The sequence below is a fragment of the Thalassophryne amazonica genome, chromosome 5, assembly GCF_902500255.1.
Source record: "Thalassophryne amazonica chromosome 5, fThaAma1.1, whole genome shotgun sequence".
In the NCBI taxonomy this organism is placed as follows: domain Eukaryota; kingdom Metazoa; phylum Chordata; class Actinopteri; order Batrachoidiformes; family Batrachoididae; genus Thalassophryne; species Thalassophryne amazonica.
The window spans coordinates 132,252,230-132,280,196 of record NC_047107.1 but is presented as its reverse complement, the minus strand read 5'-3'; the positions used below and the strand labels follow the sequence as shown (position 1 = coordinate 132,280,196).

The following is a 27,967-nucleotide window of genomic DNA, read 5'->3' as shown; positions in this document are numbered from 1 at the left end:
TATAATGGTGCAATGGTTTGGTGAAACTGTTGCATTTTCATTCATTCTTATGAGTAGCTGTAACATTATGTTTATTATAGATTTAACATCTCGTCATATTTGTTTAAATGAGCTGCACTGTAATGCGTTGACACAGTGACTCGCACTTACTTGGAATTGTTTGCACCATGTTCACGTGAAGTTCACATAATTAATGCATGACAGAGATTTGAACACTTCAAAATTTCTTTGCGCACTTGCACAAAGTCATGCACAGTTTACACTGGTTATCAGTGTGTGTACAATGAGTTTACTCTGCTGCACAGCAGATTCTGTATCAGTACACGGATCAAATTTGTGTAAGTGTCCAGGCACCTAAGAACTTTCCGGTTTTTTTGCCCATGACCCACTGTCATCACTGAAAATTGAGCTGAGGTGCTTCCTGTTTCCACTGATCCTCCTTGAGATGTTTCTGCAGCTTAATTGGGTCCACCTGGGACCTCAGTTGATGTACATGATTTGGAAAGACACACACCTGTCTACATATAAGGTCCCACAGTTGACAGTCAAAGCACAAACCAAACATGAAGTCAAAGGAATGTTCTGGAGGCAGAAATCTAGGGAAGGGTACAGAACATTTCTGCTGCTTTGAAGGTCCCACTGAGCACAGTGGCCTCCATCATCTGTAAATGGAAGAAGTTCAAATCCACCAGGACTCTTCCTAGAGCTGGCCACCTGTCTAAACTGCATGATCAGGGGAGAAGGACCTTAGTCAGGGAGGTGACCAAGAATCTGATGGTCACCCTGTCAGAGTTACAGCATTCCTCCGTGGAGAGAGGAGAACCTTCCAGAAGGACAACCATCTCTGCAGCAATCCACCAATCAGGCCTGTATGATAGAATGTCCAGACAGAAGCCACTCCTTAGTAAAAGGCACGTGGCAGCCCACCTGGAGTTTGGCAAAAGGCACTTTAAGGACTCTCAGACCAGGAGAAACAAAATTCTCTGGTCTGATGAGACAAAGATTGAACTCTTTGGCGTCATGTTGGAGGAAACCAGGCACCATCCCTACAGTGAAGCATGGTGGTGGCAGCATCATACTGTGGGGATGTTTTTCAGCAGCAGGAACTGGGAGACTAGTCAGGATTGAGGGAAAGATGAATGCAGCAATGTACAGAGACATCCTGGATGAAACCTGGTCCAGAGCGCTCTTGACCTCAGACTGGGGCGATCTTTCAGCAGGACAATGACCCTAGCACACAGCCAAGATATCAAAAGAGTGTCTTCAGGACAACTCTGTGAATGTCCTTGAGTGGTCCAGCCAGAGTCCAGACCTGAATCTGACTGAACATCTCTGGAGAGATCTGAAAATGTCTGTGCACCGACACTCCCCATCCAACCTGATGGAGCTTGAGAGGTGCTGCAAAGAGGAATGGACCAAACTGCCCAAAGGTAGGTGCACCAAGCTTGTGGCATCATATTCAAGAAGACTTGAGGCTGGAATTGATGCCAAAGGAGCATCAACAAAGTATTGAACAAAGACTGTGAATACTTATGGACATGTGATTTATTAGTTTTTACACTCAACAAAAATATAAACGCAACACTTTTGGTTTTGTTCCCATTTTGTATGAGATGAACTCAAAGATCTAAAACTTTTTCCACATACACAATATCACCATTTCCCTCAAATATTGTTCACAAACCAGTCTAAATCTGTGATAGTGAGCACTTCTCCTTTGCTGAGATAATCCATCCCACCTCACAGATGATGCCATATCAAGATGCTGATTAGGACACCATGATTAGTGCACAGGTGCGCCTTAGACTGTCCACAATAAAAGGCCACTCGAAAGGTGCAGTTTTATCAAACAGCACAATGCCACAGATGTCGCAAGATTTGAGTGGAGCGTGCAATTGGCATGCTGACAGCAGGAATGTCAACCAGAGCTGTTGCTCGTGTATTGAATGTTCATTTCTCTACCATAAGCCGTCTCCAAAGACGTTTCAGAGAATCTGGCAGTACATCCAACCAGCCTCACAACCGCAGACCACGTGTAACCCACACCAGCCCAGGACCTCCACATCCAGCATGTTCACCCTCCAAGATCGTCTGAGACCAGCCACTCGGACAGCTGCTGAAACAATCGGTTTGCATAACCAAAGAATTTCTGCACAAACTGTCAGAAACCGTCTCAGGGAAGTCATCTGCATGCTCGTCGTCTCATCGGGGTCTCGACCTGACTCCAGTTCGTCGTCGTAACCGATATGAGTGGGCAAATGCTCACATTCGCTGGCGTTTGGCACGTTGGAGAGGTGTTTCTCTTCACGGATGAATCCTGGTTCACACTGTTCAGGGTCAGATGGCAGACAGCGTTTGTGTGGCGTCGTGTGGGTGAGCGGTTTTTCTGATGTCAATGTTGTGGATCGAGTGGCCCATGGGTGGCGGTGGGGTTATGGTATGGGCAGGCATCTGTTATGGACGAAGAACACAGGTGCATTTTTATTGATGGCATTTTGAATGCACAGAGATACCGTGATGAGATCCTGAGGGCCCATTGTTGTGCCATACATCCAAGACATCACCTCATGTTGCAGCAGGATAATGCACTGGCCCCATGTTGCAAGGATCTGTACACAATTCTTGGAAGCTGAAAATGTCCCAGTTCTTGCATGGCCGGCATACTCACCGGACATGTCACCCATTGAGCATGTTTGGGATGCTCTGGACCGGTGTATACGACAGCGTGTACCAGTTCCTGCCAATATCTCCAGCAACTTCGTACAGCCATTGAAGAGGAGTGGACCAACATTCCACAGGCCACAATTGAACACCTGATCAACTCTATGCGAAGGAGATGTGTTGCACTGCATGAGGCAAATGGTGGTCACACCAGATAAACAAGTGTTGTTGTTTATATTTTGGTTTGAGTGTATATTTAATAAATTGGAGAAAATATAAAAAATTTCATGTCATTATGGGGTGTTTGTAGAATTTTGATGGGAAAATGTATTTCATCCATTTGGAATAAGGCTGTAACAAAAAAAAAAATGTTAAAAAAAAATTGAAGCGCTGTGAACACTTTCCGGAAGCTCTGTATCTGTGGGTTCGATGTAGTAGCCTTACAACACTTTGGAGGTGTACTGTGGATAGCAGTACTGACTCTAGTACTTTACTGTGTTTCAGGAATACGACCCCCACGTGTGTCCAGAAAGCTTTTCACAGGACTGAAGGTTTCCAAAGTTCCCAACTGGACTCATCTGTCTACAGGGTTAGTACTGCAATATTTTAACTATTCAATTCAACTTCTATTCAATTCAACTATTCAATTTATTTTATTTATATGTTTATTTATATTTGTGCCAAATCACTAAAAGTCAGATCTAACCTCACCAACCACTAGATCAAGCACACAGGCGACCGTGGTAAGACAGACTCCCCTCTGCTGGTACATGAGGAAGACCAGACCAGCAGACCAGACTCACTGCTTAGGGCCATTCTAACAGTTAGTAGATTTTTACCAGAATTTTACAAGCATTCTCTTAACAAACGGAAGAAATGAAAAACAAATAGAATAAACCGAAAAGCAACAAAAACATAATGAACAAAAAAGTTGTCCATCTTGGGTCTTTAATTCATCTGTGTCCAGTTCTGGCTGTAAAGATCTATATCTTACCCCCTCTGCCAAGGCAACATTCCTACAGGGCAGACTGGTTAAACCCAAACCTTGATAAGGGTCAATCAGGAAAACCTGTAAACTCTGTATTTCATGGATGTTTTATGGTCCCTGATGAAGCAGTTTGATTGATGACGAGTGATATTGGTTTTCTTTCTGTGTGTATCTATAACTATCTACAGTAGTAATATTTCTATTCTGAAGTATCTTTAAATCCCCCTTCAAAATATACTAATACAATATATGGACCTGATTTGGAAATGTGATGAAAATACTCCAATTTAGTTTTGCATAAAATATCCACGGTGTACAGTAGTGTTCAGAATTGTTGGCAGTTTCCTCGCTTGCGAGGATAGTGGGAAGGCCTTTTTTTTTTTTTTTTAAAGTTTATTTTCTACAAGCCCTCTGGTGGCTGAAAAGTCCCGATGCAGGATGCACAAGACCTGTTACACTTGGGCAAATCAACACTTGAGTAGGCTGGGCTTGTGCTGCTGCCCGCTCTTTTTGTCTTTGATGCTTCTGGCGTGAGGCTTCACTTCTTTCTGCCTCAAACTTCAGGCTGGCGGATTTGATGCTGGAACGCCAGCTGAGTCTATCTGTAGCTAGATGCTGCCATGACTGATGCTGAATGCCTGCAAGGTGAGAGCTGTTTCTTCAGCTGGTCCTTATAGCACTTTTGGGGGCCCCTTGGTTTCGTCTCCCTTCCTTGAGCTCGCCAAAGAGAATTAATTTGGGCATGCGTGTATCATCCATCCTGGCTACGTGACCTGCCCAACGAAGCTGTTGTTTGAGTATAATAGACTCCATGCTGGGCAATTTGGCTCTGGTAAGGATGTCATCATTTGAGACGTAGTCCTGCCACTTGATCCCGAAGATGTTTCGGAGACAACGCTGATGAAAGCATTCCAGTAATCTGATCTCTGGCAATACAGAACCCAGGTTTCAGCTCCATACAGGAGGGTAGGGACACAATGGCTCTGTAGACCTGCACTTTTGTGGAAAGGTGCAGTGCATGATTCTTTCTTTGAGAGTCGACCAAAAGAACTGCTGGCCTTGGCAAGGCGACTGTCTAGGTCCTTGGCAACAGATGCGTCGTTTGAGATAACACTACCGAGATACGTGAAGTGCTCTACTGCATTCAGGCTGGTACCCTCGATGTTGATTTGGGGTGGGGTATATGCTGTATGGGGGACCGGTTGATATAGCACTTCTGTCTTTCTCAGGCTGATGGTGAGGCCGAAGGCTCTTGCTGCTTCAGCAAAACAGTTGACAATGTGCTGCAAGGCTTGCTCCGTATGGGCGACAAGGGTGCAGTCATCTGCGAAGAGCAGCTCCATGATTAGCTGTTCTGTGATCTTAGTGTGTGACAGAAGGCGCCGCAAGTTAAACAGACCTCCGTCGGTTCTGAAGCGGATATAGATGCCGTCTGGTCAAGTCTTCTTTGGCCTCATGAAGCATCATGTTGAAGAAGATGGAGAACAGAGTGGGCGTGTGTTCTATATACACAGTAGTGATCAGAATAATAGTACTACTATGTGACTAAAAAGATTAATCCAGGTTTTGGAGATATTTCTTAATGTTACATGGGAACAAGGTACCAGTAGATTCTCACAAATCCAACAAGACCAAGCATTCATGATATGCACACTCTTAAGGCTATGAAATTGGGCTATTAGTAAAAAAAAAGTAAGAAAGGGGGGGTTTCACAATAATAGTAGTGTGGCATTCAGTCAGTGAGTGATTTGTCAGTTTTGTGGAACAAACAGGTGGGAATCAGGTGTCCCCTATTTAAGGATGAAGCCGCACCTGTTGAACATGCTTTTCTCTTGAAAGCCTGAGGAAAATGGGATGTTCAAGACATTGTTCAGAACAACAGCATAGCTTGATTAAAAAAGTTGATTGGAGAGGGGAAAACTTATACGCAGGTGCAAAAAATTATAGGCTGTTCATCTACAGTGATCTCCAATGCTTTAAAATGGACAAAAAAATGAGAGACGCGTGGAAGAAAACGGAAAAACAACCATCAAAATGGATAGAAGAATACCCAGAATGGCAAATGGCTCACCCATTGATCAGCTCCAGGATGATCAAAGACAGTCTGGAGTTACCTGTAAGTGCTGTGACAGTTAGAAGACGCCTGTGTGAAGCTAATTTAATTTGCAAGAATCCCCTGCAAAGTCCCTCTGTTCAATAAAAGACATGTGCAGAAGAGGTTACAATTTGCCAAAGAACACATCAACTGGCCTAAAGAGAAATGGAGGAATATTTTGTGGACTGATGAGAGTAAAATTGTTCTTTTTGGGTCCAAGGGCCGCAGACAGTTTGTGAGACGACCCCCAAACTCTGAATTCAAGCCACAGTTCACAGTGAAGCCAGTGAAGCATGGTGGTGCAAGCATCATGATATGGGCATGTTCTCCTACTATGGTGTTGGGTCTATATATATCGCATACCAGGTATCATAGATCAGTTTGGATATGTCAAAAATACTTGAAGAGCTCATGCTGCCTTATGCTGAAGAGGACATGCCCTTGAAATGGGTGGTTTCAACAGACAATGACCCCAAGCAGACTAGTAAACCAGCAAAATCTTGGTTCCAAACCAACAAAATTAATGCCTCGCAGATGTGAAGAAATCATGAAAAACTGTGGTTATACAACTAAATACTAGTTTAGTGATTCACAGGATTGTTAAAAAAAGCAGTTTGAACATAATAGTTTTGAGTTTGTAGCGTCAACAGCAGATGCTACTATTATTGTGAACACCCCCTTTTCTACTTTTTTTTTTACTAATAGCCCAATTTCATAGCCTTAAGAGTGTGCATATCATGAATGCTTGGTCTTGTTGATTTGTGAGAATCTACTGAATCTACTGGGTACCTTGTTTCCCATGTAACAATAAGAAATATACTCAAAAACCTGGATTAATTCTTTTTACTCACATAGCACTACTATTATTCTGAACACTACTGTGTATATAGACACACAGTACCATTACTATCTTTATTTATAAAGTACTTTACTACAACCAAGCTGACCCAGTGTGCTGTACACTAAAACATACAGTTAAAACATTAAGACATTATATTTAACAAGTTAATAAATAATAAGTATAGTGCATGCACAAAGACATGCACACACATATACATACACACAGACACAATATGTTTAAGAAACAATGAAAATGAGGGCCCTAAAATAAAATAAAATGAGGGCCCTATAATAAAATAAATAAGGGCCCTATAATAAAATAAAATGAGGGCCCTATAATAAAATAAAATGAGGGCCCTAAAATAAAATAAAATGAGGGCCCTATAATAAATAAAATGAGGGGCCCTATAATAAAATAAAATGAGGGCCCTATAATAAAATAAAAAGAGGGCCCTAAAATAAAATAAAATGAGGGCCCTAAAATAAAATGAGGGCCCTATAATAAAATAAAATAAGGGCCCTAAAATAAAATAAAATGAGGGCCCTATAATAAAATAAAATGAGGGCCATAACATAAATGAGGGCCCTATAATAAAATAAAATGAGGGCCCTAAATAATAAAATAAGGGCCCTATAATAAAATAAAATGAGGGCACCTATAATGTCTGCCACCTTTCCTCAACTCTCTTTGTACAAAGTAGGTCATAAATGTAAAGAGTGTCAGACAGGAATCAGCAGAATAATATAAATGTAGCAGGAAATTGACAAATCTGATTCTCAGTGGACGAGCAGCTCGACGGGAAAGAATGAATAAAGATGTGTTCAAATCTTTTTTTATCCACTAAATATTACAGCAAAGTAGGTTTCAAGTTTTAGTAGCATAAGAATGAGTCAACTTTAGAGTCCCAACTGGTGTTGAACTACACGGCAAGTGACCCACAATAAGGGAAGGTCAAATGTGTTCAGAACAACCACGTCCCTGGAACAGACCCTCATCTACCCTGAAAAAAAATCAATTTACTTCTTATTATACTGACAGTATGATAATAAGCAACAATACGAGGTTCTGTCAATAAAGTAACGGTCCTTGTTATTTGTTTTTAAATTTAAAATGTAAAAAAAATTTTATATGGATTTGATTCATATGTTTTTATGTCAGACAAGCTTGAATCTTCGTGCGCATGCGTGTTTTTCCACGCCTGTCGGTGACGTCATTCGCCTGTGAGCACGCCTTGTGGAAGGAGTGGTCCCGCCCCCTCGTCGGATTTTCATTGTCTGGAAATGGCGGAATGATTTGGGCTTTTTTTCCATCAGAATTTTTTCAGAAGCTGTTAGAGACTGGCACCTGGAAACCATTTGAAAAATTTATCTGGCTTTCGGTGAAAATTTTACGGGCTTCACAGAGAATAAGGAGTGTTACTACAGCTTTAAGGACGGCTTTAAGGACGCTCGCCGAGCTGCGCGGACGAGGCAGAAAATGCCAGATCATTTCTAAGCTGATGGCTCTGTGGATACGAGACCGTCGTGTGCTCTTTCTCTGGTTATCACAAGAGCTGGACATCAGCCATTTTCCGGCAGATTTCACTTTTAACAAGAGATTTTGTCATGGAAAGCCGCGCGGAGGATTCGTGCGTAACAACCGATTCACTGTTTGAGCGAGGACAGAGAACCACTCCGTTTCGGCGTGTCAGAGGACAAGTTAGGACATGTCCAGCTCTCCACAATTTCTCTGATACTTACTGGACTGGTAAGCATTGAAAGCCGAGATAGGCATGTCCCAACTTGTCCCATGACACGCCGAAACGGAGGTGTTCTTTGTCTCGCTCAAACAGTGAATCGGTTGTTAGCACAAAGCCTCTCCGCGCGGCTTTCCATGACAAAATCTCTTGTTAAAAGTGAAATCTGCCGGAAAATGGCTGAGGTCCAGCTCTTGTAATAAGCAGAGAAAGAGCACATGACGGTCTCGTATCCACAGAGCCATCAGCTTAGAAATGATATGACGTTTCTGCCTCGTCGTTGCAGCGCAGCATGCCGAGCGGTCCTTAAAGCTGTAGTAACAGTCCTTATTCTCTGTGAAGCCCGGTAAAATGTTCACCGAAAGCCAGATAAATTTTTCAAATGGTTTCCAGGTGCCTGTCTCTAACAGGTTTCTGAAAAAATTCTGATGGGGAAAAAAGTCCTTTTCATTCGCCATTTCCAGACAATGAAAATCGACGACGGGGGCGGGGACCACTCCTTCCCAGGCGTGCTCACAGGCGAATGACGTAACCGACAGGCGTGGAAAAACTCACGCAGGTGCCACGAGGGTTCAAGCTTGTCTGACGTGAAAACATGTGAATCACATCCATATAGTTTAAAAAATAAAAATTAAAAAGGACCGGTTACTTTATTGACAGACCTCGTACATTTATGTTCGTTAATCAACACCCAGTATTGAAATCAATAGTTTGCTGTAATGCAACATTTGACTTATAATTAAAGTTTTATCTATTTGTATATTAACAATATACAAACAGTATAACAAACAGCCTTGGGGCAACTGTTTGTTGTGATTTGGCGCTATATAAATAAAATTGATTTGATTTGATTTAATCATATAACTATATTCTGCTTGTACTAATGGAATCATAAAATATTATTAATTTGGTGTATTACACAACATGTTTTACTGTCATCTGAAGTTTGACCTAATTTAGGTGACATATGACCTCAAGCGAAACCCTGAAGGTCAGTCACTTATCCCAGGTAATGGGCAAGGCCTATGACTATGTTTATACTTTAGCAAATGTGGAGTAAAGGTGTATATATTACTTTGAAACCATCCCAAATCCCGATGCCTTCGATATGGTTGGGTTTGTGAATTACCACAGGTTGAAGGTAGCAGACACAGAAATTTTGGACTTTGTAGAAACGACCAGTGGGGCATCCTCAATTTTAGCGTTATCCAGAGTAGTAACCAGAACTAAATTTGTAAAACATGGCCTTCTACGCTCTTTCACACCCCTTCCTTCTGGAAGGAGGCTGTGCAGCATCCGGGCAAAACATCCAGACTGAAAAACAGCTTCTACCCGAATGCTGTCAGGACTGTTGAACAGTTCAACACTCCACCACCCAAACTCTGAACATTGCACTACATGCACATTGTCACCTTCCTTAATACTCTAACACTGCTGCTGCTGCCGACCCTGTGCCTTTATATATATTCTGTGGCCACAGGGATGCGCATATTGCACATTGCAAAAGTTTATATTGCAAAAGTTTATACAATAGGTTAGGTTAAAAAAAAAAATTGTTCCAGTTAATACACCACCGAACTAGAGAAACTGCATTCGTTCTGCCTGTAAGGGACGAGTGACAATAAAAGTGAGTCTGAGTTATGGACTTCATGGGTACGTCTGCAGAAACAGGCCACTGTCTCAACTTGATAATTTCCTTCCCTGGCAGATAAAACTACAGTCACTATAGGGATTCCTCTGCACTAGTTTCTATGCCTATGCTAATGGACTCCATACCCACATTCGTCTGAGGACTTGCAGGTTGTCAAATCACCTGCTCCGTGCCTGCTGTAGAGTCCTAATGTTACCCTCCCTGTATAGAAGGGGTGGGCAACGAGGGCCGAGACACTGCATGTTTTCCTTGCAACCAATTCACCTCAGCAGGTGGGTTGATGATGAGGCTTCTCCCTTGAACATACTAAACACCTGGTTGTCAATGAATCACCTGCTGAAACACCTGAACATTAATGAAATCACCTGCTGAGGTGATTGGTAGCAAGGAAAACCTGCAGTGCTTCGGCCCTTCCTGGCACATGATTGCCCACCCCTGCTGTAGAGTGTGAATACGGCATAACAAGCCATGGCAGCCCTAGAAGGAGGGCCAGTATGAATAAAACTAAAACCTTGCTGTCTGCAGAACTGTGCCAAGCCACCTAGTCAGTGGTGTCAGCCTGCTAAACACCTCATCCTCCTACCTCCACTAAGTCCTATTCTTGACCTGGATCCAGGTCTATTGAAGAATGACAAACCAATATGACCCCACCCTTTTTGTTCTAAAATGACTAAAAGTGATTTCAAAACCAGCTTGCAGATTATCTTGCTGGAAATAACCTCTTTGAGATGCTGCATCTGTGTTTCGTATGCACTCTCCACAGAGACAGCACTTACTAAAGCGCTGAATGATCTTTTGCTTGAAATGGACTCTGATACCACCCCCTCTGTCGGTTGATGTCTACTAATGAAAATCATTGGTGGACTAGTCGATGACAAATGATACCCAACTAGTCCACCAATGATTTTCACTAGTTGTCCCAACCATAGTACTTTGCCTTAACCTGCTGTCTTCTTGCAGACATCATAGACTTCCTGCAGCAGAAGGTGGTTCCTGGGCTGAAGGAGAAGCTGCAGCGAGCAGATGGACAGTTCCAGCAGGAGCCCCGGCAGGAAGGCGTACACTTCCTGTCTGACATTTTCTCCACAGACGACGAGGAAGACAGTTTGCTTCATCGTTGATCCGTATGGACCACCCCCACCCCCCTCCACAGCTCCAAGCAGTAGGAAGAACTGCAGGCAAATTTTTAACTTTTGTAACAATATTGTTAAATAAATCGTCACACGCGGGCACCATAAAAATGTAGTGTAGTTATTTATTTTATTTATTTATTTGCCTCCACATGGGGGAACCAATAATATGTAGTGTATTCATTTATATATTTATATTAAAGTGATCTTCTCACAACGAGGAACCAGAGGAATGTAGCAATTTATAGTGAATAAGTAGTTAAACTCCCAAATTGAACTGGATTGGACTAGGCCCCATATAATGTGTCACCAAAATAATTAACAATTTAGGGTTTAATACTTAATTATTACTCGGGGCACCATCTATTTGTAGCATAGGTACTTTAATTTAAACATTCATTAATTTATCAGTCTCAAATCAATTAATCAGTCTCAATTTAATTTAATCAGTCTCTGATCTGAAGTCTGAATTCACACGATACGGTTGACCAAGCAGAAATATTTACAATTTATACAAGAAATCAACATTTTACTGGCATTTTATGGACAGTGATTAAATAAGTTCATTTATGGGTACAATTCTTACTAACTCATGAGATGTTGAGAAAGAGAGAGATGAAGCTTAAAGACTTAAAGTAAATAAATCTGATTAGAATTTAGTGATGAAATTTGAAGCCAATTATTAAGAAAAATATTAAACAAACATGACTATGTTTAAAAAGGAGCCACCTGTATCCATTGACAACAAACCTTTTTCCTGGAACCTTGAACTCTGTCACTTAGCTGCTGTTGAAGAGACGGTTCCTTCCGTCCATATGTCTGTACCTCATTTGGGTCGGAGGGGTTCACTCAGCAGTTTCCCTGAGTGATCCCAACAGCTTTGTCGGTTGACGGTACCGGCAGGATGGATGCTTGCAGTCAGGGCATCAGCTGGGTCGTCGGCTGGCTTGACCCCAGAGGTGAAAGGCATTTGTTGACAATGGTTTCTGGTAGCTTTTAAAAAGTTTGTTGGAGCCAGATTAAAAGTCTTTGAGAATTTAGAAAAAAGGTAAAACTTTAAGATGGTGGAAAATTAGAAAAAGAGGAAAATAGTAGAGAAGCTTGAATCTTTGACTGGACTGGGTTGCTTGACGCGAGGACATTTCGCTTCAAATTGCAGAAGCTTCCCAGCTAAAATTCTTGCTTCTGTCTTGACTCTTGTAGAGAGTCTTCTTCTCTCCTCACGTCAAGCAACCCAGTCCAGTCGAAGATTCAAGCTTCTCTACTATGGAAACCACCTGGACAACTGAGAGCCTACACAGAAACAAAAAGAGGAAAAGTCGCTTTTCTGTAAATTCGCTCTTAATTTGAGAAGCTCAGCTCGGAAGTTCTCTTAAAAATTCAAAAGACTTGATGCACCTTAAAGCTTCAGGTTAAACTTTAAGTTTGTCAAAAGTAAAGGATGAATGAATGCCGTGTGGTAGCTTAGCTTAGTTTAGCAATGGGGCCTTGGCCCAAGAATAAAAATGAAGCGTTTAACAAAGAAGAAAGAAAAGAAAAAGGAGCGTTGCCGACGGAAAGAGAGCTTGGAGAAGAGAAGCGACAACTCTGTTCTAACTTTTTAAAGGGGACTGACGTCACCAAACTCTGCCCATTTAGGGTGTGTAACTTCACAGAAAATTCATGTGGTCACAGTGCAGACAAATGATTCAATTATTTAAACACATTAACAATTTTGGTAACTATTTGTTCTCAGACATTCAAATGGACACACATTATTACTAGTCAGACACATCCTTTGGATAAACAGAATACTTCAACATTTTAGATAATGCAGAAAGGTCACACTTACACACATATCAGTTAAAATGAGCACATGTCAATAAACTGGAATGATTATATGCAAAACATTTTGTTTGATTAATCAATACAACACATTAGAATTTTTTTAATATATGAATAAAAGAAATACTGATGGAATTCTTTTTTTATTTCAAAAGAAAGGTCTTTTCCTTTGCTTTAAACTAAATATATTAGCTGCTTGTCAAGACAAAGTTTTATGACCACATGTTATCATGGGGAAAGGGTCCCCTGGCGATGAGGAGAGGTTCTGTCCAGGCTTGAAGTCATAAAATTTGGGTTCTCCTGACATGGAGAAGCTCATATTCTGACATGAAGCAATTATAATGTCGTGTCATTCATAATGACCAAAAATTCGCTGATTAAAAAAGGCAAGGGCTCTCCTTTGAAGAACTTTGAATTACAGTTTTGTTTTGCTGTGAACCCCAGTGTTGGCCCATGGGGGGGGATGTCTCCAAGCTTTATCTGAAGATCTTCAGATGACTTAGGAATTTCTCAACTGAGAGTGGAAGCACAGTCTGTCTCCAGTTGAAAACTCAGGTGTTTGTTGAGACAGCATTAATCTATTTATTTAATCAGGGCTAATCGAGGCCATGGTGCTACACTTCACAGAATGATTTCAAGTCATTGATTTGTTGTCATGATGACTGTTATCAAAGTCCTAACTGTAAATCTTGATGTGGCACTGAAATTAAAGTGGTTGTGTGTTGACGTGACCGGAGCACAGTAAAAGCCGACGCTCTCCGCCGCTTTGTGCTCCACTTGAGAATCGTTCTGAAATATGAAGCCTTAAAGAAGAAATGTGTGCCTCAGTTTCTCTGTGCCGTCTTGAGCTGGGGCTGAGGGTCCACTAAGCTCCAGGAAAAAACACTTTTCCTACCTTTGGCTGCATGATGTTCCTGCACAAGTGGACTGTTTTTATCCTGAAAGTGTTCTATGAATAAAGTTATTTTTCTTACAGTGTACATATCCTCATCTTTTTGTTATAAAAACCTTTAATGGACTGCATTTACATAGCGCTTTTCCATCTGCATCAGACGCTCAAAGCGCTTTACAATAATGCCTCACATTCACCCCGATGTCAGGCTGCTGCCATACGAGGTGCCCACTACACACCGGGAGCAACTAGGGGATTAAGGACCTTGCCCAAGGGCCCTTAGTGATTTTATGGTCAGGCTGGGATTTGAACCGAGGATCCTCTGGTCTCAAGACCAACACTTAACCACTAGACCATCACCTCCCCCAAACTCAGGTATGCTGTTTTAGTCATTCGTTCATTCATTTCAGGGCTGTGAAAACTCTGTGGAACCAAGGAATTCCGCAGATTTCATCATGGGGGGTAGTGTTGTACTCTGATCGTCGCTGAGTTTTTAACATGTCTACCGCAAAGCGTTTCCTTTTTTGTATGACATCTTGCCGGTTTTAAAAGTCGGCGGACACTGATCTATATAACGGATACAAATCTGTGTCCTCGGATCCACGGATGTCCGTGGAGAAAAAAGCCTCACTCAAAGCTTGGCTGTTAGGACAGTTGTTGTAAAGCAGAACTGGTTGGTTGCTGCGGCGATGCTGTGTGAGGGCTGCTAAAAGTAGCTTGTGGACATTGCGTTCTTTTAGAGAAGAATTTTGCAACACGTCTGTGTCACGGAGCGACATCAGAGAGATGGAAGATGGTGTGAAAAAGTTTGAGGACTCAAGAATCAATGGAATTGGCGCTGGGTTGAATTTAAAGTTCGCCGTCATGAACACGGATAAAAAAAGAAACAAGAAAAGCAAACGGCATCTTTTGCCATCAGGAAACGTAAGAATTTTTTTTATCTCTGGAAAATAAAGATTGTGCTTTTCAGACGAGATTATGTGACTTTTTAATTAATGCAGACTTTCTTTCATTGGAAAAAAGACAGTCTTTGAGTGGATTTACAGGAATTTACACAAGAATGAGACTTTTTTACTATAAGGTGTGTTATTGATATTTTACCCTGATTTTCTGTGGTATTTGAAATGCTTTAACAGTCTTTTCAGTCTTCGTAAATTTGATGTAGTTTAATTGTTGAGTTAATGCATAATTTAGTTTACAATTATAAGGAAAATCATTCCAGGTCCTACTTCCACGTCATATTCTGTTATTTCAACATTAACATTAGTTTAAATTAAAGGTTGAATACAGGGTCATTTAAATATGCACTAATTTTGAGATTTCCTCCCAGTTGGATATGCCTGAGAGACCACCAGAGGGCATCCTCACCAGATGCACAAACCACCTCAGCCAGCTTCTTTCAATGTGAAAAAACAGTGGCTCTGCTCAGAGTTCCTCCCAGATAGTTGAGTTTTTCACCATGTCCAGGAATGAACCCCAGATACCCGACAGAGGAATCTCATTTCCGCCATTCTCAGCCATGACCCCAAACATCAAGACCATAGGTGAGGATAGGAGCATAAATCGACTGGTAAATTGAGACCTCTCCTGGCTCAGCTCCTTCACCACGACGGTCTGGTACATTGCCCACAAAATATAAGCCCCAACCCACCTATCAATCTCAACCCCACTTGTCAACAAGACCCTGAGATACTTAAACTCCTTTGTTAATGATTACCTTAGACATGTTTTTGCTATTAACTATAAGTTTCATATGTTAATGTTAAGCTTCCCAGGAACGGTGTTTACACCACTCTGATGACTTCTTGTAAGGCTGCTTCTCCTGTCTGCACAAGTGGGTCACTTTGCTCTTTCACTTTGCTCTTGCTAAGGTCTCTTATCTGCTCAGAATGCACAACTTGTAACTGCCAACATCTCCACTTCTCTTGTTATCATGTGACGGCATAACAGTAAGATACCGGGGTGGTGATGCACCAAATTCAACTGCCAACCCAAAGTCCTGTTTTTGTACGTTCCAGTTTGAACTAGCTTTTACCTGTATACCTGACCTAAACACGACTAGATTCAGTACTTTCCAAGATCACATGCCGTTCACATGATGTGGGTGAATCGACCCTCTGTCGCTGTTAACCCAATAGGAACTGGTTGTGAGAACAGGTCTGCCCATTGTAACAGGGGAAGACTCCCACTCCCTATAAAACATCACTGTACTTGTGTTTGGGGTTCATTCTGAAAGCGTTTCTGCGTGAGCTCCATTCATTAAGAACACAGATCTGTCTGACTACATGAGATTTCAAGAAATTGTCTTTTCTGTATTTAAAGCATAGACAGCTGTATTTAAAGTAAGTCCCGAGCCCTTTGTTCTAAATATCTCACAAAACGTGAAAATCATTCATAATATGTATATGTACGAGGTCTGTTAGAAAAGTATCTGACCTTTTTATTTTTTTCAAAAACTATATGGATTTGAATCATGTGCGTCTGCATCAGACAAGCTTGAACCTTTGTGCGCATGCGTGAGTTTTTTCACGCCTGTCGGTTGCGTCATTCGCCCGTGGGCAGGCTTTGTGGGAGGAGTGGTCCAGCCCCCTTGGCGGATTTTCATTCTCAGCAAACAGCTGAGCTACTGCCGCTTTGCTCCATGAAAAGTTTTCAGAAAAGATGTCAGACAGCCAGGTGGAAACCATTTGGAAAATTCAGATGGCTTTCGGTGAAGATTCTATTAGCATCACACGGATTAAGGACCATTACAACAGTATTAAAAACGGCCCACAGCAGCGGAAGGCACGTCGTGCGTCCGAGCGGCCATCGACAGGCCTGGAACGACCAGATCATTTCAAAGTGAGGTTCTGTTGGTCCAGGACGTCGTGGTACTAGCAGAGAAGTTTCAGAAGAGATGGGGATCAGCACTTTATGGCACATTCCACTGTTAAAGGAGAGTTTGTAATGAAAGACGTGCGGAGGGATGCGGGCATCGGACGGAGCCAGCAATGGCAGAGAACAAAAGAAGTCCGTGTTGGACTCACAGTACAACTCACAGTACAAGTTGTGACATGCCCACCTGTTACACAATTTCTCGGATACTCACTCGACTGAAAAGCCACCGAAAGCCGTCTGAATCTTACGAATAGTTTCCAACACGGAGGTGTGTTTGTCCCGCGCCATGAGCGCTGCGTTGCGACGCGTGAATCCGTCCGCACGTCTTTCATTACAAATCTCCTTTAACAGTGGAATGTGGCTGATAAAGTGCTGATCCCGACCTCTCTGAAACTTCTCTGCTAGTCACACGACGTCCTGCATCAGCACTTTTTCGGCACATTCCACTGTTAAAGGAGATTTTGTAATGAAAGACGTGTGGACGGATTCACAGCTGGGGCATGTTATAACTTGTCAGTGGTGGGCACAGATAAGCAAAAAATTAACTTCGATACAGATAATCAGATAACTGAAAAGTTATCTTCAATAAAGATAAAACAACCACCCCAAAATGTATCGGAAGTTACAGATAACCAATAACAGATAAATTCCAATATTATCTCTGGCACATTTACAACTACTAGTAAAACAAATTTAATAGCTTATAATAATATTAAAAATAACAAAAGACCCAAACAATAAAACCACACTTTTTCTTTCAACAGTCTGCCCCTCGCTGGAAGCTCTTGTTTATTACAGCACTCTGAGCACAGAGGCACCCGAAACCCAAACAATGAGACCACACTTTTTTCTTCAACATTCGGCCCCTGCTGGAAGCTCTTGTTTATTACAGCCCTCCCAACACAGAGGCACCTGAGAGCAGCCGTAAGCCAGCTCTCTATCAATGACAAAGCTCCGGTCATGCGGAGGTCTTGAAAAATAAAGTCATATTGAGTTATGGTGTTTGATTTATTAAATAACATTATACCGAGAGAATAACTCCATTAATGTCAATTCTGATCATTTATACAAAGTTAAAATATAACATATATCTTTTAATGTTGAATAATGCACTAATTCTGACGTTTTGTAACAAAGAGATCGCAAAGGATTCTGGTAAACGTGCCTCTGCTAAACACTGATTGGTTCAGTCATTCATTATGTAAACCAACACGTCAATGTGACATCTGTCGTTTGTTGGTGTTTAAATGTGCTTTTGTAAAATATTCCATTTTTTTTATTTGTAAAAACAGGCATTTTACGGAGCCCTGGAAGTGTCCTCACAAAATTTTTTGCATGTGGAGAGAATGTGCGCATGTTTGCGCACATTCTCTCTTTACAACATTCATTTGGATGTTGTAAAACGTGCTTTACAGTGTGCGAGGGTGATTTTTCATGCAGGAATTTTTTGGACCAAGTTTCAGGTTAATCGTGCGTCCTGCATCGTGTAGTGTTCATGGAGTATCAAGCTGGCGGTCAACATCTGACGACCACCTCCTGATCGCCGATCGTATGGTCAAATGAGAATCAAAACCTGTTTGATATATTATTGTGGTGGCCGTCATGAGGTTATCCTGCTGCTGAAAGCTACAAGCAGCATCCAACCTTTCACACTGTGCCTGTGCAAACACTCCAGAGCTGTCTTGTAATAATGTTATTATTATTATTATATATTATTATTTTGCAGTTATTTTGTTTTTAAACTTCATTTGTAAAAAAAAAAAAAAAAAAAGCCATTTGCAAAGCTAAAAAGTTGATTTGACAATCATCTGACATAACCAGGGTCAAAATAAATAGAACACTGCCATCTACTGGTTCCCAGACACTGCCATGAACACTACTGGCCAGTAGATGCTAGATGGCAGTAGAGGCTTTCAAAACAATTCTAGATAATCCCTGTCTGCTCACATTTAAAATGCGTGGAATTTAACAAACGCAATTAAAAAAATAATGTCTATAAATGCAGAGAATATATTCAAGAGAGTTTTAGGCACTAGAGTTTAATGCTGTTGTCCGTGGAGCCTGAACAGAGTGTCTGAAATGCATTTGTCCTGTCGTGAACGTACTGAGATTACATTGTCCTACCCAAAATGCACTGCGGGGCAAAGCATGTGCTCACAAAACCTTAAAAATTAGCACATTACCTTAAAACTAAAACATATATTCGGTCGAGTGCCAGCTTGCACTCGAACGAGACGGACGCACTTTTCTCTTCTCCCTCCCTCCTTATCTTTCCTGCTTCTTGTGGCATGTGTCTGTGAGGCTGCAGCTTTGCTCTTCTGGAAACGACAAAAATGGATCTGTTAAAGTGGTCTCTGAACGCAATTGACACTATTTTTTCTACAAGACATTCGGGAGCGGAGGACCCGACCTGTCCTGCTGGGACGCATGTGATGGGTTACGTGATGGACTCGTGGAGGAGATGGCAGGTCATGTGCCTTTACATGCTTTCTGTGGAGGACGTCGAAGATGTGTACATATTCGGCTTGGTGGTGACCGGCTTCTGATGTGTGGTGCGGGCACTCTGCTGGGTTTACTGGAAACTCAAGAAAGTGGAAGCAGCTTTGATTGGTCCTTCCGGCTGCCCTATATGATTGATTCGATTGGGAAGGCAGTAGGCTGCGCAGTCGGCGGGGTTAACCGCACGTTGGACAACATCTCGAGCAAGATGCAGCCCTGGAAAGCTGCTATGACCGTCTGTGAAGACCACATTCTACATTCAGATGCATTGAGAGCCACTCTGTTTTCAGAACTGTGGAATCTTTCAGGCGTCTGCTAATCTGGCTATTCGTTTGGCTTCCCCAAATACAGCTGCACTTCAAGGTTGCTGTGATAAAAACCTCCTCAGAAGATCAACACTTAAGCCTCGCTCCCTGGTCTTCCCCCCTCCCCTCAGCTTCTCCAGCTCTGATGTAACTGTGTTAGAACTGTCCAGGACTGCTCAGCGCAGGGCTGTTCCCTCCCCCCTACAGATTGTCGGACAAGGCCGTTGACGGCGCCGAACAGGCTGCCTCCGGAGTGTTCTGATAAACTGGTCCTTTCAAATCTCGGTTGTCATCCTGTGTCCTTGTTTTTGTCTCTGTGATTATTGTTTTTCTGTGCTGATGGGGATTTTTTTTCCCTCATTGCCGCTGTGTAATGCAGCAGCTATGAGGGTTTTTTTTCTTCTCCTTTTCCCTCGTGTTTTGCTTCATATATATGTTTTATGTACCGTGCCGGCCTATGTGTTGTGTGTTGTGTGTGTGTTGTTTGTTATGGGTCAGTGTTGGTTTGCTCAGCCCTGCTGTTGACCAAGGCAGGGATGTACATCTGGAGCTGGTCCCCGGGCGCCTAATGGCGACTTCTGCTCCTACTGGCAAATAGGATTAGGTTAAATGCAGTAGCCACATTTCATTGTGCAGGGAAGATGTTCTTCTGTACTGTGCATATGACAATAAATTTCTTTGAATCTTCTTTTCTTTGAATCTTTGAATATATCTGATATTTTTACTTTATGAAACTTCAGACATGACAGTAATTTTAAATAACTTGTCCAAAATTAGTTTGGTTAAAATTTGAGCCATAAGTTAAAAATGTATGCCTCAGGATGACTTAGGTCATATTGCCAGCATAACAGTATGGTGTTAAAGGAAATGTTTTTTTTCTTTTTCCTTTTGGGTCTGCTTGTCCTTTGTTTGCAGAGGATTGAGATGCTTTTTATACAAGCAGTTCTCTTCTGTTTATAAAGGTTATAACTATGTGTCTGTTACAAAACTTTTAACAGGTGGGTGCTGAACTAATTTTAAAAATGCTTGTCACTGTTCAGCTTTGTTTATTTTGTTTATCGGTTTAAAAGTTATCGGACAAAAATTAATCAGAAGATAATTGGTCCGATAATGTTTTTTAAAGTTATCTAAAAAGATAATCCGATACTGAAAAAATTATCTTCGATAATTATCTGTTATCGGATTATCGGAAGTGTGCCCACCACTGCAACTTGTACTGTGAGACTTCCAACACGGACTTGCTTTTGTTCTCCGCCATTGTGGCCCATCCCGACGCGAATCCCTCCGCACGTCTTTCATTACAAAACCTCCTTTAACAGTGGAATGTGCCGATAAAGTGCTGATCCCGATCTCTTCTGAAACTTCTCTGCTAGTCACATGACGTCCTGGACCAACAGAACCTTCACTTTGGAAATGATCTGGTCGTTCCACCCTGTCGATGGCTGCGCGGCGCCTTCCGCCGCTGTGGGCCGTTTTTAATACGGTTGTAATGGTCCTTAATCCGTGTGATGCTAATAGAATCTTCACCAAAAGCCATCTGAATTTTCCAAATGGTTTCCACCTGGCTGTCTGACACCTTTTCTGAAAAGATTTTCATGGAGCAAAGCAGCAGTAGCTCAGCTGTTTGCTGAGAATGAAAATCCGCCGAGGGGGCTGGACAACTCCTCCCACAAAGCCTGCCCACAGTCGGATGACGCAACCGACAGGTGTGAAAAAAACTCACACATGCGCACGAAGGTTCAAGCTTGGCTGATGCAGGCGCACATGATTCAAATCCATAAAGTTTTTGAAAAAAATAAAAAGGTCAGATACTTTTCTAACAGACCTCATGTATGAAAATATATATATATATATATATATATACATATATATATTCAGTTTAAGTAGTTTATGGATTTTAGTTTACAGATCAGTTACTGCAGGGAATCTTGATCGTGAACTTGATCACTGCAAAAGTGATTTTTTTTTGGGGGGGGGGGGGGTGATCCGAGCAGCTCTGGCCTCTGGAGTCAAGCGCCTGGTCCCACTGGATGTGCCCTGCTCCGGGGACAGTGTCAGATGGAGTTTGACTGGGACAGTCCACCTGTCAAACTCACAGAGGACAGAAACCTCCCCCTCTGGTAAACGGCTCAATAATCTGAACAGAAACGTTGTACAAAAACAAACACTAGTTTCTAACCTCAGGAAGGTGGACAACAAGCTACAACCTTATTTTTATCCATATGAGCCGGAAAAAATAACACTGATCTGAACGAGCAGACGCAGAGAAACGGAAAGCTTAGGGACCGCTGACAAAGTGCAAAAACAAGACCAGACCAATATATTCAATAAATTCAGGTGTGTTGTCACCAAATTCACTGCACACATCAGTGGTCTCCTGCTGGTTATACTACAGCACTCAGTTTGGAAAAATGTGCCAAAAGTGAATTTTCGTGATTTTGTTTCATTATAATAAGTCGTAAAATGAGCAATAAAATTCACTAATTAACTAAAATTCCATCACTAATGGACACAGCAGCTCAAGATTCTTCAAATGAAGCAACTGTGCCACCTGGTGAACATTTACCACTAATACAGGGACAACAGTTCCACCAAGAGCCCCGCCGGCTCACTGCCCATTTTATTCAGTACAGCTTGCGGTTGGACCGCATTTAGATTCAACAAGGTGTACTTTGTGTATTGTGTATACAGAATTTACCTTGAATCCACCGTCAACACTACACCTCATAGAGGAAGTTGTCGTCTTGTACGGCAGTCAATACGGGGGCAGGAAGTCTGCGCTGACTTGTACGAAGCCCCCTCCTCTTCCTGACCAACGGATCGATTTGACTCTTGAAGTCATTTACTGATGTGGCACATGTGGCTCTGTCTGGTAAACCGGTCCACTCTTCTACAATGTGTTGTGTGAAAAAGTACTTTCTGAGAAGGGGCTTAGACCTTTCCTTGAACATTTTGTGACGGTGACCCCTGGTACCTTGGCGGCCTCTCCTGAACTCAAACAAGACATCTGGATCTATGTCTTCCAGTCCATTCACAATGTTGAACACTTTGATAAGGTCAGTTCTAAGTCTCCTGATTTCTATGATACCTGTCTCTTTCAGTCTGGTATCATAATCCTTTTCCTGGAGATTAATTGTCATCTTTGTGGCTCTGCACTGCACTTTCTCTATGTTATCTATGTCCTTTTGGAAACAAGGTCTCCATGCCTGCACACAGTACTCCAAGTGCAGCCTGACCAGTGCCTTATAAAGTCTGAGCATGTTCTCCATGCTTCTGTCTTCACAGGTCCTCAGTACTATACCAAGTACTCTGTTTGCAGTCTTCACAATGGCTGCCACATTTGCTGGGACCGAGACTCTCATGTATGAGGACTCCCAAATCTTTCTCCTCTTCTGCACTTTCTGTCAAGTCATTGCACATAAAATAATCATATCTGGGTTTATCAAGACCCAGGTGAAGGCATTTACATTTCCCACTGTTGAAGAGCATCTGCCATTCAAGGCTCCAGTCGTAGAGCTTGTGTAAGTCCTCCTGCAGGGTGAAGGCCTGTTCTACAGTGGCAACATTTCTGAAAATTTTAATATCGTCAGCGAACTTTAGTAGGTCACTGGTTACTCCCTCATCATTGATATAAGTGATGAAGATGGTCTGCCCTAGCACCGAGCCTTGAGGGATGCCACTGGATACATTGGCCCAGTCTGAAGACCAACCATTCACCACAACCCTCTGCTTTGTACCAGTCATCCAGGCTCCAATCCGATTTGTAACCATTTCACCGATGGCCTCTACAGTTGAATTGTGTACTATACTGTGCATACTTTGTGTACTGTGTACACAAAGTATGCACAGTACACAAAATACAGAATGTATAGTCTGTATTTTGTGTACTGTGCATACTTTGTGTACACAGTACACAAAGTATGCACAGTATAGTACACAATTCAACTGTGGAGGCACCATTCGAGGTTTTTTTTTAGTTATATGTACACAATGCCCTTGTGTACTTTATGTTATTACATGGTTTAGTAGTCTTTACACAATAAATTTGTGTATGACACCCTGTGCAATATTTACACTTGTGCATATGCAATGAGTGTACTGGGCATCGTGCAGTACAACCTAGTACTGTAATACACAATTACAACCAGGCACTGAAGCACTTTGCACCTGTCACTTTAATACAGTACTTTTGCACCTCAACATCCATCAGGAAACTCTTTTGGTTCCTCCACCTGTCGGCTGCTTATTAACTATCAATTATTGCTATGAATTGTAAATATTTGGGCAATTCTACGGTAACGGAATTCCAGATTTTGCTGCTGTTGTAATTCCGTTACCGTAGAATTGCCCATTCGTATGTATATTCGGTTTTAATTGTCCTTCTGTCATGATTAATTTATTTTTGGTATGTTGTGTGTTACTATGTTACTGGGACTACGGATGGAAATTAGCATCCTGCTATAATCCAGCATATTTACATGTAATTATGTTCATTAATATGCATTGTCCCATTTCAAATAAACATAAACTGAGTGTATACTTTGTACTGTGTAAACAGAATGTAATAATAATCATGACTTGGATCTACAGAGCAATTTACAAGACACTCAAAGTGCTTTACAAGTTGCATTATTCATTCACTCGCTGTGCATTGTGACATTGACTTCATCTACTGCATATACAGAATGTACAGTGTGTACAGTTTGTACTGTGGATACTTTGTGCACTTTATGTACTTTGTACAAACCTATATCATCAGCAAGCTTTTATATATATATATATATATATATATATATATATATATATATAATACAAATAATGAATTTTTATGAGTTCAATGGTTTGAATATATCACAAGGTGAAAGCTGGAACAAACCATTCAATGAAGCAAAGCCGAGTTGAATGGTTTGTTCCAGCTTTCACTGAATTAAATATTTGTACCATTGAACTCATACATCATTCATTATTCGTACAATGTATGTTTGAATGAATGTATAATGAATGTGCACTTTATGTGCTGTGTGTATATAGTTTGTATTGTGTATACTTTGTGCACTTAATGTGCTGTCTATGCAGTTTGTACTGTGTATACGTTGTGCACTTTATGTGCTGTGTGTATATAGTTTGTACTGTGTATACTTTGTGCACTTAATGTGCTGTGTGTATATAGTTTGTACTGTGTATACTTTGTGCACTTTATGTGCTTTGTACAAACCTATATCATCAGCAAGCTTTTTATATATATATATATATATATATAATACAAATAATGAATTTTTATTAGTTCAATGGTTTGAATATATCACAAGGTGAAAGCTGGAACAAACCATTCAATGAAGCAAAGCCGAGTTGAATGATTTGTTCCAGCTTTCACTGAATTAAATATTTGTACCATTGAACTCATAAATCATTCATTATTCGTACAATGAATGTTTGTATGTTTGAATGAATGTATAATGAATGTGCACTTAATGTGCTGTCTATGCAGTTTGTACTGTGTATACTTTGTGCACTTTATGTGCTGTGTGTATATAGTTTGTACTGTGTATACTTTGTGCACGTAATGTGCTGTGTGTATATAGTTTGTACTTTGTATACTTTGTGCACGTAATGTGCTGTGTGTATATAGTTTGTACTGTGTATACTTTGTGCACGTAATGTGCTGTGTGTATATAGTTTGTACTGTGTATACTTTGTGTACTTTAAGTGGTGTGTGTGTGTATACAGTGTGTACTGTGTATACTTTGTGCACTTTATGTGCTGTGTGTATATAGTTTGTACTGTGTATACTTTGTGCACTTTATGTGCTGTGTGTATATAGTTTGTACTGTGTATACTTTGTGTACTTTAAGTGGTGTGTGTGTATACAGTGTGTACTGTGTATACTTTATGTGCTGTGTGTATACAGTGTGTACTGTGTATACTTTATGTGCTGTGTGTATACAGTGTGTACTGTGTATACTTTGTGCACTTTATGTGCTGTGTGTATATAGTTTGTACTGTGTATACTTTTGCACTTTATGTGCTGTGTATACAGTGTGTACTGTGTATACTTTGTGCACTTTATGTGCTGTGTGTATATAGTTTGTACTGTGTATACTTTGTGCACGTAATGTGCTGTGTGTATATAGTTTGTACTGTGTATACTTTGTGCACGTAATGTGCTGTGTGTATATAGTTTGTACTGTGTATACTTTGTGCACGTAATGTGCTGTGTGTATATAGTTTGTACTGTGTATACTTTGTGTACTTTAAGTGGTGTGTGTGTATAGTGTGTACTGTGTATACTTTGTGCACTTTATGTGCTGTGTGTATATAGTTTGTACTGTGTATACTTTGTGCACTTTATGTGCTGTGTGTATATAGTTTGTACTGTGTATACTTTGTGTACTTTAAGTGGTGTGTGTGTATACAGTGTGTACTGTGTATACTTTATGTGCTGTGTGTATACAGTGTGTACTGTGTATACTTTATGTGCTGTGTGTATACAGTGTGTACTGTGTATACTTTATGTGCTGTGTGTATACAGTGTGTACTGTGTATACTTTGTGCACTTTATGTGCTGTGTGTATATAGTTTGTACTGTGTATACTTTTGCACTTTATGTGCTGTGTATACAGTGTGTACTGTGTATACTGTGCACTTTATGTGCTGTGTGTATATAGTGTGTGCTGTGTGTATATAGTTTGTACTGTGTATACTTTTGCACTTTATGTGCTGTGTATACAGTGTGTACTGTGTATACTTTGTGTACTTTAAGTGGTATGTGTGTATACAGTGTGTACTGTGTATACTTTGTGTACTTTAAGTGGTATGTGTGTATACAGTGTGTGCTGTGTGTATACAGTGTGTACTGTGTATACTTTGTGTACTTTAAGTGGTATGTGTGTATACAGTGTGTGCTGTGTGTATACAGTGTGTACTGTGTATACTTTATGTGCTGTGTGTATACAGTGTGTACTGTGTATACTTTGTGTACTTTAAGTGGTATGTGTGTATACAGTGTGTACTGTGTATACTTTGTGTACTTTAAGTGGTATGTGTGTATACAGTGTGTGCTGTGTGTATACAGTGTGTACTGTGTATACTTTGTGTACTTTAAGTGGTATGTGTGTATACAGTGTGTGCTGTGTGTATACAGTGTGTACTGTGTATACTTTATGTGCTGTGTGTATACAGTGTGTACTGTGTATACTTTGTGTACTTTAAGTGGTGTGTGTGTATACAGTGTGTACTGTGTATACTTTGTGTACTTTGGTGTGTGTGTATACAGTGTGTACTGTGTATACTTTATGTGCTGTGTGTATACAGTGTGTACTGTGTATACTTTATGTGCTGTGTGTATACAGTGTGTACTGTGTATACTTTGTGTACTTTGGTGTGTGTGTATACAGTGTGTACTGTGTATACTTTATGTGCTGTGTGTATACAGTGTGTACTGTGTATACTTTGTGTACTTTGGTGTGTGTGTATACAGTGTGTACTGTGTATACTTTATGTGCTGTGTGTATACAGTGTGTACTGTGTATACTTTGTGTACTTTGGTGTGTGTGTATACAGTGTGTACTGTGTATACTTTGTGCACTTTATGTGCTGTGTGTATATAGTTTGTACTGTGTATACTTTTGCACTTTATGTGCTGTGTATACAGTGTGTACTGTGTATACTGTGCACTTTATGTGCTGTGTGTATATAGTGTGTGCTGTGTGTATATAGTTTGTACTGTGTATACTTTTGCACTTTATGTGCTGTGTATACAGTGTGTACTGTGTATACTTTGTGTACTTTAAGTGGTATGTGTGTATACAGTGTGTACTGTGTATACTTTGTGTACTTTAAGTGGTATGTGTGTATACAGTGTGTGCTGTGTGTATACAGTGTGTACTGTGTATACTTTGTGTACTTTAAGTGGTATGTGTGTATACAGTGTGTGCTGTGTGTATACAGTGTGTACTGTGTATACTTTATGTGCTGTGTGTATACAGTGTGTACTGTGTATACTTTGTGTACTTTAAGTGGTATGTGTGTATACAGTGTGTACTGTGTATACTTTGTGTACTTTAAGTGGTATGTGTGTATACAGTGTGTGCTGTGTGTATACAGTGTGTACTGTGTATACTTTATGTGCTGTGTGTATACAGTGTGTACTGTGTATACTTTGTGTACTTTAAGTGGTGTGTGTGTATACAGTGTGTACTGTGTATACTTTGTGTACTTTGGTGTGTGTGTATACAGTGTGTACTGTGTATACTTTATGTGCTGTGTGTATACAGTGTGTACTGTGTATACTTTATGTGCTGTGTGTATACAGTGTGTACTGTGTATACTTTGTGTACTTTGGTGTGTGTGTATACAGTGTGTACTGTGTATACTTTATGTGCTGTGTGTATACAGTGTGTACTGTGTATACTTTGTGTACTTTGGTGTGTGTGTATACAGTGTGTACTGTGTATACTTTATGTGCTGTGT

At 40.9% G+C, this 27,967-nt stretch overlaps 1 protein-coding gene across 1 annotated transcript in view; it reads left to right on the top strand.

Moving 5' to 3' along the window:
* LOC117511380 (transcription termination factor 1-like) overlaps nt 1-11,102 on the top strand; it is a 59,451-nt gene extending 48,349 nt beyond the window's left edge. Inside the window, exons 10-11 of the mRNA XM_034171431.1 lie at nt 3,166-3,250; nt 10,932-11,102. Of these exons, the coding sequence (XP_034027322.1) occupies nt 3,166-3,250; nt 10,932-10,940 (94 nt within the window). The 3' untranslated portion in view covers nt 10,941-11,102. The remainder of the gene's footprint in view (nt 1-3,165; nt 3,251-10,931) is intronic.
* Nucleotides 11,103-27,967: the final 16,865 nt, after the last annotated feature.